Source organism: Mustela nigripes, chromosome 3 (genome assembly GCF_022355385.1).
Source record: "Mustela nigripes isolate SB6536 chromosome 3, MUSNIG.SB6536, whole genome shotgun sequence".
Classification (NCBI taxonomy): Eukaryota; Metazoa; Chordata; class Mammalia; order Carnivora; family Mustelidae; genus Mustela; species Mustela nigripes.
Window position 1 is genome coordinate 25,988,465 of NC_081559.1, and position 16,111 is coordinate 26,004,575.

At 39.9% G+C, this 16,111-nt stretch overlaps 1 protein-coding gene across 1 annotated transcript in view; it reads right to left on the minus strand.

The window, feature by feature from the left end:
- The window catches only part of PECR (peroxisomal trans-2-enoyl-CoA reductase), a 35,246-nt gene extending 19,188 nt beyond the window's left edge, over positions 1-16,058 (minus strand). The window contains 5 exon segments of the mRNA XM_059393437.1: positions 8,436-8,517; positions 13,162-13,327; positions 13,875-14,008; positions 15,856-15,876; positions 15,879-16,058. Of these exon segments, the coding sequence (XP_059249420.1) occupies positions 8,436-8,517; positions 13,162-13,327; positions 13,875-14,008; positions 15,856-15,876; positions 15,879-15,978 (503 nt within the window). The 5' untranslated portion in view covers positions 15,979-16,058.
- Positions 16,059-16,111: the final 53 nt, after the last annotated feature.

Here is a 16,111-nt window from a genome sequence, read left to right on the forward strand (position 1 = left end):
ACAGATATGTTCTTATTGAGTCTGTTTTATGGAGTCTTCATCTCAACAGTGGGAAAGGAGTGGGTCTTTTAACATTAAAGCCAAAACACAGATATCTGATAGTCAATTGTGTGTGACCAGCCCACCAAAGGTTCTTCAAAACACCATGACCATAAGAGAAATATTTTGAAGATCTTTTATTATGTAGAAAAATTAACAGATTGGTTATTTTGGGAGTTACAGTGCGGTTATCTTTTAAATCAATTTTAGATGACAAGGCATAAGAAATTCATATTCATACATTGGGCTAAAAATAGTTATCAATAGAATTTCTAGACACACCCAAATTTAAGTAAATTTTAATATATTTTCAGATAGAAAGTTCAAAATAGTTAGGTCTGCATCGATATGGGGTCTTATGCACAAGGTACACTGTGGCGTAGAATTTCTAATTATAAGGTCCTTGGCACAAAGTATGTCAGATCTGGGGGCATATCTACATCTCACTAGAGAGGACCTACAGAGCCCAACCTCTTTAGAGAAAACCCATCTCTGTCCCAGTGTTGGCCACAGTAACCTTAGTGGAACTCCAGGCAAAACACAACCACTTTGTCAGAATTATCCAAGCGATCCCATCACCATCAGGTATGGCCACAACTTCTGTTGCTACTGCATCCAGCAGTCTGGGTCTATCTATAGGACATGTTCCCTTGCCCTGCCCCCAATGCTGACAGTGCTACGAGTGGCCCAAAAGCAGCACTCAGCTGGAAGGATAATGGAAATTTCCAGGCTTCTCCACAACACCAGAAGTAACAGGCAGGGGCATGAATAAACATGCTAACGTAGAAATGCAATCAAGCCCTGGCCCTTTTCTGTGAGGGGGACCTAGAGGTGTTTGTCCCCTTGCACTCAATGCCCTGATCACCAGGGCCACCACATGAGGTCCTGCCTCAGCATAGGAAAAGCCTCAGCAGTTATGTTGACCCCCTGAAAAAGAAGCAAGTGGCAGACGTTCAGAAGCTGGAGTAACGGCCAAAGAGAGACAGCCACTAGAACTGAGAGACAGGTGGAAAACCAGAGACAGAAGTTATTGAATTTCAGCATCTGAACCAGTTTGTTATACGTGAGCAAGAGGCAGATGCAGGGCAACAGAATATGCCACTCCAAAATATGACAGTAGGATCTCAGGACATGCCACCCAAAATACACAGCTTTGATAGATTATTTTGAGCTGAAAATAATTTTGGCACTTGAAAAATAGCAAAGGCAGGGAGAAGCTTTCTCTAAACTCCCCTTATCGGCCTAAATATAGACTGGGTTCTACCCAAAGGAGCTCGATTACCATAAATCCCCTCCCCAAGGGGTTTATCACCCAGGGAAGACTGCCTGTGGTCACATTTGTAGAAAGACTAGAAGTTGACATCACACCCAGACACACTCTGTCACAAGCTACCATACCTCCCACCTATTTTTCCAAGGGGCCCACACATCTTTCATAAAAACCATCTGCTCTCCTCTATGAGGCCTCCGTCTTTCCTCCCCTGTCTTTACTAAGATAGTGGTTCAGTCTGAGCTCTAAGCCACTCTTGGAAGCTACTCATTTCTCCCTGGGTATCTCCCGCATACACATGATTTATACCTATGAAGAAAGTTTTTTTTTGTCTTGTTAATTTGTCTGTTATTGCAGGGGTCTCTACTAAGAACTCAGAAGGGTAGAGGGAAAATTCTTTTTCCTCCCCTACACAGTTTTCTCATGCTTCACAGATGAAGAGAAGGACATTCAGTAGAAACTTAACACAAACATAACAACATGTTGAGATTACATTTCCATACTCAACGATCTACCAGAGAAGGTGACAGAAAAGGGTGTGACGTCAGAAGTGAAACTGCTGATGGATGTCAAGGGCACAGCAACAGGGGAGCCTGAGGCCCAGCTCTCCATCCTTCCCGGTTAAGGAGAGAAGGATGCAGTCTTCCTCCATGGGATTCAGATCTCCTAAAAGTGATACAAGGACTGAAAGAAGTTACTCTCGATCCACAAACAGCACATCCTAATCTGCTTCTCTCTGAGGATAAACAACAACAACAAACACCAAAACCCAGAAAAAACTTTGACAACTGTGAAGAAAAAGCAGAGAGTTCATTCAAATCCAGAGAGACTTACAGTTTATCCAGTCCTGTGTTCTGAAAGACTTGATTCTGGTGGACATTCCTCGGAGGTCAAGGTGGATGAGATGCCTGAATGGGCCATGGGGGTTTGTGAAGATTCCCTTTCCAGGAAGAGAAAGTGGTTCCCATTGGAACAGAGTAGATACTGGACAATTCAGCTTCAGAGTGATGACTACGTCACATAAGTGCTGCCTTAGTCACCGTTCTTCTAATGGAAAACCCAGGAGGGACAGACATTTATTTGGACTATGAGTTGACTGAGATTATATGTTACCATTTCCATGACAGGTCTCACCGCTGTTCTTTCAATGACCAATTTTCTGAATTATGAAGGCCTTGTTTCTGTATCATATATGATTTTAAATCTCTTATAATCTGTACTGGAACAGATTGTGAGTGATAAACTGTCTTGAAGGTTGTCACAATGCCTCACTGTCTTCCTCTAATTTATAAATAAGAAGCAGAAGGATGCATGACTCTCCATGAATATAGCACCAACCAATTTTTTCAATGCTTCTACAACTTAAATAGTTACTACCATAGTTACTACACTCTTTTTCATCAGGCCTTGTTCAATCAGAATAATTATTTTGAGGGAGGAGTAAAGATGGTGGAGTAGGGAGCCCTATTTCAACCGGTCCCCTGAATTGAGCTGGCTATCTACCACATCATTCTGAACACTCAAGAATCAGACTAAGATATAAGAAGATATATCTGGATCTCTACAAACAGCATGTCTGCAGTGGATGGCCTCGAGGTATGAAGTGGGAAGCCGTGATTCTGCAGGCAGATACTGGAAGATAAATGGATGGGGGAGGAAACCTCCACAATTTGTACCAGGAAGGCAAAGGCCTCCTACACTGGGGACTGGGCACAGACTCACAGATTGGTAGCCATGGGGAAAGGACTTTAGGGCAGCCTACCAGACTGAAGCCTGGAACTACATGGGTACATGTGTGAACGGGGGTGCAGCTTGCGGTTTTAGAAGCACAAATGGGAGAGAGTCTGGCCCTGGGAGCGAGGGCTGGGAGTGCTGCTGTGCAGCCTGCAATGCAGGATGCTGCAGTTTTTAGCAGCACAGACAGAAAGAGAGACAGTGTGGCCTAGAGAGCTCAGTGAAGAGCAGACTGCAATCTCATTGTTCTGGGACAAAGGTTTGGATATGGTCACTTCTGTTCAGATTCTCAGAAGAGACGCATAAAGCCACCAGAGAACCAAAGCCCCTCTCTCACCAAACCAGCTTTCACTGAGCCCATCTCCCTCCCCCCACAGGGGGCAGGACAACTCTGCCCAAACAGGGTTGCCTCAGTGACAGTGTGGCAGGCCCCTCCCCCAGAAGACAGGCTGGAAGAACAAGAAATGGACAACCCTAAGTTCCCTATAAAGCAGGTGCATCTTGCTTGGGTTGTGGTCAATAATTTGTACTCTGTACATTCCCTCAACCACCCCTCAACAGAATGACTAAGAGAAGGAACCCCAACAAAGGAAAGAATCAGAGAATATGGCCTCTGCCACAGAACTAATACATATGGATATAACCAAGATGTCAGAAATAGACTTCAGAGTAACAATTACAAGGGGAAATCTAGACTTGAGAAAAATATTAACAACAATATAGAATCGCTTAGGGCAAAAATGAAATCGAATTAGGCAAAACTTAAAAATGCTATGAATAAAACACAGTCTAAACTGGATAGTCTGACTGCTGGGGTAAACAAGAAGAATGAATTAGTGAGCTAGTGGATAAGATGATAGAAAAAAAGGAAACTGAGGCAGGATGGGAAAAACAAGTTAAAGCCTAAGGAATCAAACTGAGAGAGATTAGCGACTCAATGAAACATTCCAATATCAGAATTACTGGGATCCCTGAGGGGGTGGAGAGCGAGCGAGCGAGCGAGAGAGAGATCTAGAAGATATATTTGAGCAAATCACCTCTGAGAACTTCCCTAATCTGGGGAAGAAAATAAGCATTCACTTCCATGAGGCAGAGAGGACCCAAGATCAATGAGAACAGACCAACGCCCCAGCATACAAAAGTAGAATTTGCAAATCCTAGATCCAAGGAAACAATATTGAAAGTAGCAAGGAGGAAGAGATTTCTTATGTACAGAGAGCAGAACATCAAAATAATGTCAGACCTGTCCACAGAGACCTGGCAAGCCAAAAAGGCAAGACATATTCAGGGTACTCAATGAGAAGAACACGAATGCAAGGATACTTTATCCAGCAAGGCTGTCCTTCAGAATGGATGGAGAGACAAAGAGCTTCCAAGAATGGCAGAAACTGAAAGAATATATGACCACAAAGCCAGCCCTATAAGAAATATTAAGGGGGGTTCTATAAAAGGAGAAAAAACACAACAGTGATATAGAACAGGATTGACAGAGGCAATCTAGAGAAAAAAGCTTCACAGGCAATGTGACAATAAAATCATATCTTTTTCAATAATCACTCTTAACATGAATGGCCTATACATTCACATGAAGTGGCACAGGGTTGCAGACGGGATAAAAAGACATGACCCATACCTATGCTCTCTAAAAGAGACTCATTTTGAACATAAAGATATATCAAGATTGAAGGTGAAGGGATAGAGAACCATTTTTCATACCAACAGACCTCAAAAGAAAGCTGGGGTAGCAATTCCCATATCAGAAAAATTAGATTCTAAGCTAAAGACTGTACTTAGAGACTATATCATTCTTAAAGTGTCGGTCCAACAAGAAGATCTAACAATTGTAAATATTTATGCCCCCAACATGGGAGCAGCCACTACATAAGAGACCTCAACACTCCACTCTCGGCAATAGATCATCTAAGCAGAAAATCAACAAAGAAAGAAGAGCTTTGAATGTCACACTGGACGAGATGGACCTCAGAGATATAGTACAGGACACTTCACCTTAAAATATCAGAATACTTATTCTTCTCAAACACACATGGAGCTTTCTCCAGAATTAATCACATACTGGGACACAAATCAGATATCAACCAATACCAAAGATTGAGATTATTCCCTGCATATTCTCAGACCATAATGCTTTGCAACTAGAAGTCAAACATAAGAAAAAATTTGGAAGAAATTTAAACACTTGGAAGCTAAAGATCATCCTGCTTAAGAATGTTTACATCAACCAGGAAATCAAAGAAGAACATAAACAATTCGTGGAAACCAATGAGAATGAAAATACATCGGTACAAAACCTACAGGATACTGTAAAGGTGATACTAAGTGGGGAATACATAGCCATCCAAGCGTCACTCAAAAACATAGAAAAGTCCCATATGCACAAATTAACTTTACACCTTCAGGAACTGGAAAAAGAACAACAAATAAAGCCTAAGCCATGAACGAGAAGAGAAGTAATTAAGATTAGAGCAAACATCAATGAATCAGAAACCAGAAATATAGTAGAGCAGATCAACGAAACGAGAAGCTGGTTCCTTGAAAGAATTAATAAGACTGATAAACCACTGGCCAGACTTATCCAAAAGAAAAGAGAAAGGATCCAAATTAATAAAACCATGAATGAAAGGGGAGAGATCACAACTAACACCAAAGAAACAGAAACAATTATTAGAAATTATTATCAATGACTATATGCCAATAAATTAGGAACCTGGAGGAAATGGATGTCTTCCTGGAAACCTATAAAATACCAAGACTGTAATAGGGAGAAATTGACAACCTGAATAGACCCAATAACCAGTAATGATATTGAAGCAGTGATCAAAAACCTCCAAAAAACAAGAGTCCAGGGCCCGATGGAGTCCCTGGAGGATTCTACCACACATTCAAAGCAGAAATAATACCTATTCTCCTGAAGCTCTTTCACAAAATACAAACAGAAGGAAAACTTCCAAACTCATTCTGTCAGGCCAGCATTACCTTGATCCCAAAACCAGGCAAAGACCCTATTAAAAGGAGAATTACAGAACAATATTTGGGATGAATATAGATGCCAAAATTCTCAACAAGATCCTACCCATTAGGATCCAACAGTACATTAAAAGGATTATCCATCATAACCAGGTGGGACTTATCCCTGGGATGCAAAGTGGTTCAACGTTTGCAAATCAGTGTGATAGAACACATTAATAAGAGAAAAGATAAGAACGATATAGTCCTCTCAATTGATGTAGAAAAAGTATTTGACAAAGTACAGCAAATCCTTTCCTGAATAAGACTCTTCAGAGTGTAGAGACAGAAGGAAGATTCCTCAATTTCATAAAAACCATCTATGAAAAGCCCACAGCGAAAATCATTCTTGATGGAGAAAAGCTGAGAGCCCTCCCCTTTAGATCAGGAACATGACGAGGATGTCCACTCAGTTTAGCTCAGACTAAACTACCCTGCAAAGATGTAATAGAAAATAGACTAGCCTTAGACAGGATTAAGAAAAATGTTCCAACACAGCAATATGACTCAAACATATATACAAGATTTCCAGATAGCCTTTTTTTTTTTTTTTTTTTTTTTTAAGATTTGATTTATTTCTTTGACAGAAAGAGGTAACAAGTAGGCAGAAAGGCAGGCGGTGGGGTGGGGTGGTAGGCTCCTGGCTGAGCAGAGAGCCCGACACAGGGCTGGATCCTAGGACCCTGAGATCATGACCCAAGCCGAAGGCAGAGGCTTAACCCACTGAGCCACCCGGGCACCCCACCAGATAGGCTTTCAACAACTCAAAAGATGCTCCACAGAGAATACCATTCCTTGATCATGAGAACTGTCCAGAAGTTGACAACACACATTTTGGGTCAGGCTCTGGGGAACATGTACTCTCACACTTTGTTGGCTGGAAATACCTAAAAGTATGCATTTACCCTTCACCTTCACCCAGCAATCCAACTTCCAGGATGTACCCTGAAGATATAACTCCACAACTATGAAACAAATATGTACAGTGTTATTCACTGCAGAATTATTTGTAATGCAAAATGTAGAAACAATACAAATTTCTAAGTTTGAGATAGTACGTGCATTTGAATAAAGGAATTTGAAAAGAAATCTGTAAGTCCCTCATAGTGGTCTACCAAAAAATTTAATAAAAATAATAATAAATACAGAGAGAAAGAAGGAATGGCTGTTGCAGAAAAGTCATTTTACAGAAGAATATCAGCTAATAAATACAGAAGCAATTATGAAATCAGAAAAATCGACATCTTCCGAATCCTAATGTCTTAAGTGATTCAGGTAAGAATCAACAATGGTTACAAAAATCACAATGGCAAACAGGATATTCATGCAGTGCCAAAATATCACCCTGCACATTACAGTTTACATATTACTAATAAAGGAAGTCAGGTCATGGTCTTACTTGGTTAACAGGCTATCTCTGGAATGAGAAGGTACAGAGCACTCAACTTTGTATCTTATGCAGTTTTATACATATGTAAAAATTAGCATGCTTTGTTCTTATAACACTAGGATAGGTCTATTTCATAAAAAGAAATATTCTATGTTGGAAAATCTTTAAAATTTTTTAATTAAAAAAAGGGAAGGAATCAGAATTCATCAAATATACAAAAGAAATAAAAATGAAATAGATACAAATTAAATACAAAAAGAATTTTTTGTAAACCAGATTTCTTAACTACTAAAAGTATGGTTTTCAAATAGCTTCCTGGCACACTGTTTTCTCTTTGTTCTATGTGGACGCCCTTTTAGATTATTAAGACTCTACTGAGCCAGGAGGCTAAGTTAGTTCACTGATTGACTTTTTTTTTTAAATCTATTTCCAACATAAAAATTTACCAAATTCACAGTAAGAATCAAACATGTCCAACTCTATTACAGAGTAATAATTTAGCAGTTCTGTCTAAAATTGAAGATATATATTCACAGTATTCAAATCTAAATTAATCTAAATATGTTAACAACAACAAAAAAAATCTCTTCAGACACTGATGACCATTTAGTGACATCTGGATTAGGGTTACTGGATAAAATAGAGAACAACCAGTTAAATTTGAATTTCAGATAAACAAGAAAATATTTTATCATAAATATGCCCCAAGCAATATTTGGGATAGACATAATATAAAACTTAATGGGGCCTCCTGTTTCTATTTTCTTGGTAAATCTGGCAAGTCTAATATGTGTAGGAACGTTTTGCAAGTACATTTTTGAAGATCAAATAAAGGGCAATGTTAAGTATTGAGATTGAAACTCATTACAGCATTCAGGATTGTGACTTATGAAATCTTCTCCACCCCACTCCCCCCATTCAGAGGACAAAACCCCAAGACATAGGAAAAAAATATGTATATATATTAAGTATGCTTACACAAATCCTGGAAATCCGTTTCTAGTAAGGACAATAATATTGACAATAGATCCTCCGTGCTCTTTCATCCAGGACTTGTAAACTGCAGGAAACAGCCAATGACAAGCATATGAAATAGCGTCCTGACTCTCTTCTCACTCACCGTCCCGCCATCTTGCTTGCTATTTAAAAATTTTTAATTTCAGGGTACCTGGGTGGTTCAGTGGGTTAAGCCTCTGCCTTTGGCTCAGCCCTGCATCAGGCTCTCTGCTCAGCAGGGAACCTACTACCCCCTCTCTCTCTGCCTGCCTCTCTGCCTACTTGTGATCTCTCTCCCTGCCAAATAAATAAATAAAATCTTAAAATTTTTTAAAATTTACAATCCCTTTTTTAAAAGCCTGACTGAATATAACTTATATATCAAGAAACCCATCCACTTTATGCGTACAATTTAATGATTTTGATAAACATAGAGCCATGTACCACTATCACAATCCAGTTTTAGAACATTCCATCACCCCCAAAAACATTGCTTTGTGCCCATCTGCAGCCAAGCCATCCCCACGCAAACCCTCATCTACTTTCCATTTATATAAATTCGTCTTTTCTGGACATTTCAGATAAATGAAATCACACCATATGGGATCATTTGTGTCTGGATTCTTTTACTTAGAATAGTATCTGTAAGGTTTACCCACAGAGTAACGTGTCTCAATAGTTAATTTTTATTGCCGAATAATATTCCAGGGAACAGACAGGCCATATTTCATTTGTCTGCTCACCAGAGGATGAACATTTGAATTGTTTCCACTGGCAGGTGATGAAAAATTCAAACTGTTGGGTGGACATAGGTTTTTATTTCTCTTGGGTAGATGCTTGGGAATGGAACTGCTGGGTCATATGGCAACCGTATGTTTAACTTTTTAAGGAACTGCCAAACTGTTTTCTGGTGTCGCCACTATTTTACATTTCTACCAGATATGCATGAGGGTTCCAGTTTCTCCAGGCTATTATTGCCCAATTTTTTTTTTTATTATAACCATTCTAGTGGGTATGAAGTGATATTTCACTGAGGTTTTGATCTGATGTCCCGAATGACTAATGGTGCGGACAATCTTCTGATGTACTTATCAGCCATTCAGTTATTTTCTTTGGTAAAATAGCTATTCAAATATTTTGCTCATTTTTTAATTGGTTTGCTTTCTTAATACTGAATGATAAGAGCTCTTTCTTTGTTCTGGATACAAGTCCTTTATCAGATGTGTGATTTCCTTCAGTCTGGCTTATCTTTTCATTTTATTAATGTTATCTCTTTAAGTGCAAACATATTTACATTTCATTAAATCAAGTTTATCAATCTTTTTTACTTCATACATGGTATTCTAGATGGTGTATCTCAGGACCCTACCTAAGTAAGGTCATGAAGATTTTGTGCTTTATTAGTTCCACAAGTTACACAATGTTACCAACTACATTTAGGTCTACGGTCCATTTTGTACTTTTGGTTAACTTTTACTTATGGTATGAGGGAAGGGTCTTCTTGCATGTGGATATCCAACTGTCCAGGACCATCGCTGAAAAGACGATCATTTCCCCACAGAATTGCCTTGGCCCCCTTGGCAAAAATCGTAAATATAAGGGATTGATCACAACTATAAGGGTTTATTTCTAGACTTTCAAATTTGTCCAAAATATCTATTCTTTTCTCCTTATGCCAGTACCACATTATCTTGAAATCAAGAAGTATAAATCCTCCAACTTTCCAGGTTTGCAAAATTGTTTTGGCTACTCTGAGTCCTTTGCACTTCCACATGTATTTTAGGATCTGCTTGTTATTTTCTGCAAAAGTAATAGGGACTGCATTGAACCTACATACCAATTCGGGAAGAACTACAACATTGACCATATCAAGTCTCCCAATTCATAAATACTGAATGTTTTTCCATTTATTCTGATCATTCATTTCTCTCAGCCATGTTTTGTCATTTGTAGATACAAGTCTTATCTTGCTTTTGTTAATTCTTTAAGTATTTTCTTTTCAATTTTGGTGTTTTTTGTAGGGAGAGAGAGTGGGAGTGGGGTTGGGGGGTAAGGTGGAGGGAGAAGAAGAGAGACTCTTAAGCAGGTTCTACAACCAGCGCAGACCCTACACAGGACTCGACCTCGTGAGAGCTCATGACCTGAGCTGAAATCAAGACTCAGACCCTCAACTGACGAAGCCACCAGGTGTCCCTCATTCTTTAAGTATTTTATCCTTTTTTGAAGACCCATTTGATATTTAGCCATCAACTCTATTCATACAAATCAAGACAACGTCAGATGTGTACCCTCAAGACTCACTTCAATAAAAATCTAATTTTTAGAATGCAAAGTCCAGAGAACAAGAAAGACCCATTCCTATTAAGAGCTAAGACAAAAATAAGAATGGTTTCCCATCATTACTTAAAGCTTTCCAGTTGAGTTCTTCCCAATTCATACTAGATGACAGAAAAAGGAGGTAAAGCCCCCAGAAAAGAAGACATAAAATATGGTATTTTTGGACTCTAAGACAATTCTTTCATATTATTTTGAAATTGTGGAAACTGGGATATGTTTTACAGTTGGTGGCTTCTTAAGGTACAAATAACGCTGTTTCTACTTTCTTAGTAGTGTATAAAATGATGGTGCATTTCACCAAAGATACATTGAGTGTATCTTTCACTCAATGAAATACATTATTTATTTTTAGACAACATGATTGTGTAGCTAAACACCTGAAAGACTAATTTCAAAAACTGTTAGATAAACTACAAATTGCTAGATAAAGCTACAAGATGAACTTGAAAAAGTAGTTCTTCCATAAAGCAACTATATCCCAGCTGAAAATAATTGGGAAAAGAGCCCATTCAAAATAGCAGGCGTCGGAGTGCCCAGGTGGCTCAGTCAGTTAAGCATCTCCCTCCAACTCAGGTTATGATCCCAGGATCCTAGGAATAAGCTCCGCATCAGGCTCCCTGCTCAGTGGGGAGCCTGCTTCTCCCTCTGCTTGTGCTCTCTTGCTGTCAAAAAAATAAAATCTTTAAAAAAAAAGATAATAAATATAAATAAAATAAAAATAAAAGGTAATAAAATGATAATAAATATAATAAAATAATACAAATATATTTTATATATCTATATAAATATAAAAAATATAAATAAAATAAAAATAAAAGATAATGAAATTTAAAAAAAAAGCTCCCTCTGCTTGTGTTCAAAATAATAAATCTGCTCTCTGTCAAAATAATAAAATCTTTAAAACAAGAAAAGAAAGAAAGAAAGAGGTCATGAATAGCCCAAAAACCTTGGAAATGTAAATAAAGATCTATATGCCATATCAAATATCTAAAAAAAAAACACAAAAAAAAACTATGAAAAAATAAAACGGTATAAATTTATTTCAATTACCCTACACAGGCTTTCTGCTTTTCTTAAAGAATACTCTATGTTAGAACTCTGAATGCAGGAGCACCTGGGTGGCTCGTCATTAAGTGTCTGCCTTTGGCTCAGGTCATGATCCCAGGGTCCTGAGATCCAGCCCCACATCAGGCTGCCTGCTCAGTGGGAAGTGTGCTTCTCCCTCTCCTATTCCCCCTGTTTGTGCTCCCTCTCTCTGTGTGTCTTTCTCTGTCAAATAAATAAATAAAGTCTTAAAAAAAAAACACAAACAAACTCTGAAATCATCTTTGTGTTTTTCCCCTGACACTTCCAGAGCTGTCATGGGAATATTTCTTTAAGAAATGTGAGGTAGTCTCAGATGCCAATCACAAGTCCAGCTTGTTACATTGTGCTTCTGACCAAGGGGCTATAAATCAGAGGTTCCCATGAAACAGCCAGCCACAACGAATGTAAAGCTTTATACTACCAGTTAGATGAAGTTGAAAGCTGGAAATGTCTGCAAGATTTTGACATATAGATGTTAAGAATATAAAGCCTAATCCATATTAGGGTGAAGACCCTTTGGGCTGGAATTCTACCTGTTCTGTGGTTTTCATCACAAAAACATCTTCGATCGTTTTTAACAAAACCTTTGAATTACTCAATGTCAGGGGTTGAATATCATCACCTATGAAATATAACTTTCAATCCAAAGATCTTCATGCATGCTAATTAGTTGTTAGTCAGAAAGGATGTGGACTCCGGCATTTTCCCTGAAGATTTGACAAGTTACAAGAGATTAAACAGATTCATTTCTTTAAAACTAAGTGTGAGAGTTTTGTTTGTTTGTTTGTTTTAATTTCAGGAACAACTTCGTAGCTATATCTCTGTACAGATTCTTAATAATTTTCTCATGATAAATTCCTAGAAATAAAATTTTAAGATAAACCATTCCCATATTTTACAAATATTGCCAAATGACCATCCAGAAAAGCAGCAATTTACATTTCTGTGTCCTATGCAAGCAAATCAGGGCAGTCAGTACTGCAGACATGGAGTTTCTGAGTCCCCAACAATTCTCTTGGAAGATTCTCTATGATCTAGGGGCACCTAGGTGGCTCAGTGGGTTAACCCTCTGCCTTCGGCTTAGGTCATGAACTCAGGGTCCCAGGACTGAGTCCGGTATCGGGCTCCCTACTCAGGGGTAGCCTGCTTCTCCATTTCCACTCCCCCTGCTTATGTGTGCTCTCTCTCTCTCTGATAAATAAGTAAAATCTTTAAAGAAAAAAAAAGATTCTCTACAACTTTAAATAAAGACACCTTGCCTTTTTGGGTTATTGGTCATACTCACCTGCTTTGCACATGTAGAAGGTGCCCGTCAGGTTGGTCTCAATCACAGCATGCCATCCCTTTGCACTGATGTGTTCTGCAGGAGACGTGAACTGGCCTCCTCCATTGTTTACCAAAAAATTGATCTTACCGTAAACATCTAAGGTGGATCTGACCAAATTCTCCACCTAAAGAAAAATGTTCAAAGTAAACTGGTTAACAACTTCACTTGCTAGCTGGACTGATAGCTTACTCTGGGAGAAGAACTTGCAGTCTGTCGCAGTAAATGGTATCACTACCAGTAGCCGAAATCCAGGTAAAATTAACACTAAGAAATTACTTAAAAGGGGCACCTGTCTGGCTCAGTTGGTATACCATGTGACTCTTGATCTTGGGGTTGTGAGTTTGAGCCCCACGGTGGGTGCAGAAATGACTGATCACTTAAAAATAAGATCTTAAAAAAAAATAAAGAAATGACTTAAAGGGCAAAAGGCACAAAAAGTAATCTCGCTGAGCCCACATCCTTGCTTAGCTTCCTTAAAGATTGTTTCTTTCCTCTCCTCCCCCACGCGGTAATACTCAATATATCATTAGTGAAAGAATCTCTTTTACAGCCTCTGCTTCTAGTTAAACTCCTCTAAGACCTCGACCACAGGAACATCTGAAGCACTAGTTTTAGGAACCGCTACTGTAAATAAAATGAATGAATAAAGGCTATAGACATATTTGCATTACCTCCTCTTCATTGCGGATGTTGCATTTTATGGGAGTGACCTGAGCCTGGTTGTTGGGGGGCAGACTGGCCTTCAGTTCCGTTGCAACAGATTTTAATCTATCCAAGTTACGAGATGCAATGACCACATTACACCCTGAAAAGAAAACAGTCAAGAAATAGTAAATATGCTTTCTTTGATAAATATGCTTTCACTGGTTGTCTAAATTAAGAAAAAAAAAAAAAACAAAAAAAGTTCAGAAGTTCTTTCATGTGTACCCATTAAGAAAAGGTGAATCAGGGGGTGCCTGGGTGGCTCAGTGGGTTAAAGCCTCTGCCTTCGGCTCAGGTCATGATCCCAGGGTCCTGGGATCCAGCCCCGCATGGGGCTCTCTGCTCACTGGGGAGCCTGCTTCCCCCTCTCTCTATCTGCATGCCTCTCTGCCTACTTGTGATCTGTCAAATAAATAAATAAAGTCTTTTTAAAAAAATGGTGAATCAGGACTTCTGCCTCTGGTTAAAATCAAACATCAATAATGGAGTTTACACTCCGGACCAATGGAACAAAAAACCTGGTCAAAGTATAATGCAGAACAGCTTTCAGGCACAGGACTTGGGGTAGCATGGCACAGTGATCTATCTCAGAGAGTGAAAACAAACAATGTGAGTCCTATGATCATTCCAGCTTGCTACCTGAAGAGTTTTCCAGGTACAGCCCAGGGAGGAGGAAGAGTAACCATTCAGATTCCAGGATGAGATGAAGTTGGGAGTCAAGGTAGGCCAAGAAGGCACTGGAGATAGTGTTTCTTTCTTTTTTTTTTTTTTTTTTTAGATTTTTAAAATTTGACAGATCAGAAGTAGGCAGAGAGGCAGGCAGAGAGAGAGGGAGAAGCAGCCTTCCCGCTGAACATAGAGCCATATACAGGGCTCGATCCCAGGACTGTGGGATCATGACCTGAGCCAAAGGCAGAGGCTTCAACCCACTGAACCACCCAGGCGCCCCGCTGAAGTGTTTCAGACAGGCAAAATCTCATTTGAAAAGCAATGGGTAAGATACTCAGAAGGGTATGGCCTGAGTGGTGAAGCAAAATTACTCTAGATTAACTAGATTAAAGGCTATTCAGGTCAATACTTAACGTATAACAAGTCTCTCTTAAAGTATCAAACTGTTTCCAAAGAACCTAACAACAGAAATAACAACTTCTGGGCTGCAGTTAACACGGAACAAAAGCTCAAGAATATTTATTTATTTATTTTAAAGATTTTATTTATTTGACAAACAGAGATCACAAGTAGGCAGAGAGACAGAAAGAGAGAGGGACACAAACTCCCTGCCCAGCAGAGAGCCTGATGCAGGATTCGATCCCAGGACCCTGAGATCATGACCTGAGCTGAAGGCAGAGGCTTAACCCACTGAGCCATCCAGGCGCCCCAGAGCTCAAGAATATTTAAATGAATATATAAATAACCAGCATCCAACAAGATAAAATTAAAAATGTTCAGCAGTAATTTTTTTAATTGCAAAGCAGGTAAGTCCAACGCATCATGAGGAGAAAAGTTAATAAAAACAGAAACAGAAATGGCAATGACGTTATCATTAAATAAACCAGCGATAAAGAGAAAAATATGAAAAGTCTTCCCGCGTTTCCTCATTCGGTTCATAGGACGGGTTCATTTTAAACACATCTATAAAGAATTCCACAGCACGTTTCCACAGGTCTCCTTGTTCCCCACCTCGAGCACGTTATCTGTGATTCTAACTGTTCCCTTTAGTGCACAAATAGTGGTTTCATCCTTCAAGGCATCTGCAGCATTTCTTAGAGACTCTTCCCTTCCCCCCCGCGGTTTCAACGTCTCCTACAGGTACAGCCTCTTGGCTTGGCCAGTCCAGGTCTCCCAGCCCTGCCGCCTACCTCCTGGCTCCCGAAACCCCGTGAGGCCAGTGTGTGTCTCTGCCTACCTCTTGATCTTAGGTAGCCTGACCCTGAGGGCCCGCTCGCGTACCCAGGTGCAGCAGCTCCGTGATATGGCCTTTCCGATACCCGTGGCCCCTCCGGTGACGATGGCCAGTTGGTGCTGCAGCAGGCCCGGCGCCAAGCAGCTCCTGCACTCGCCCCAAACGGCCATATCGGCGGGGAGTCCGAATCCCGAGAGCGCTAAGGTCACTGTCAGGTCGGTCTAGGAAGGGCGACCGTAAAGGCACCCTGCCCACGTGACCGCGCGGGCCCCGCCCCGCCCCGTCGCTCCGCCCCCGGCGCCC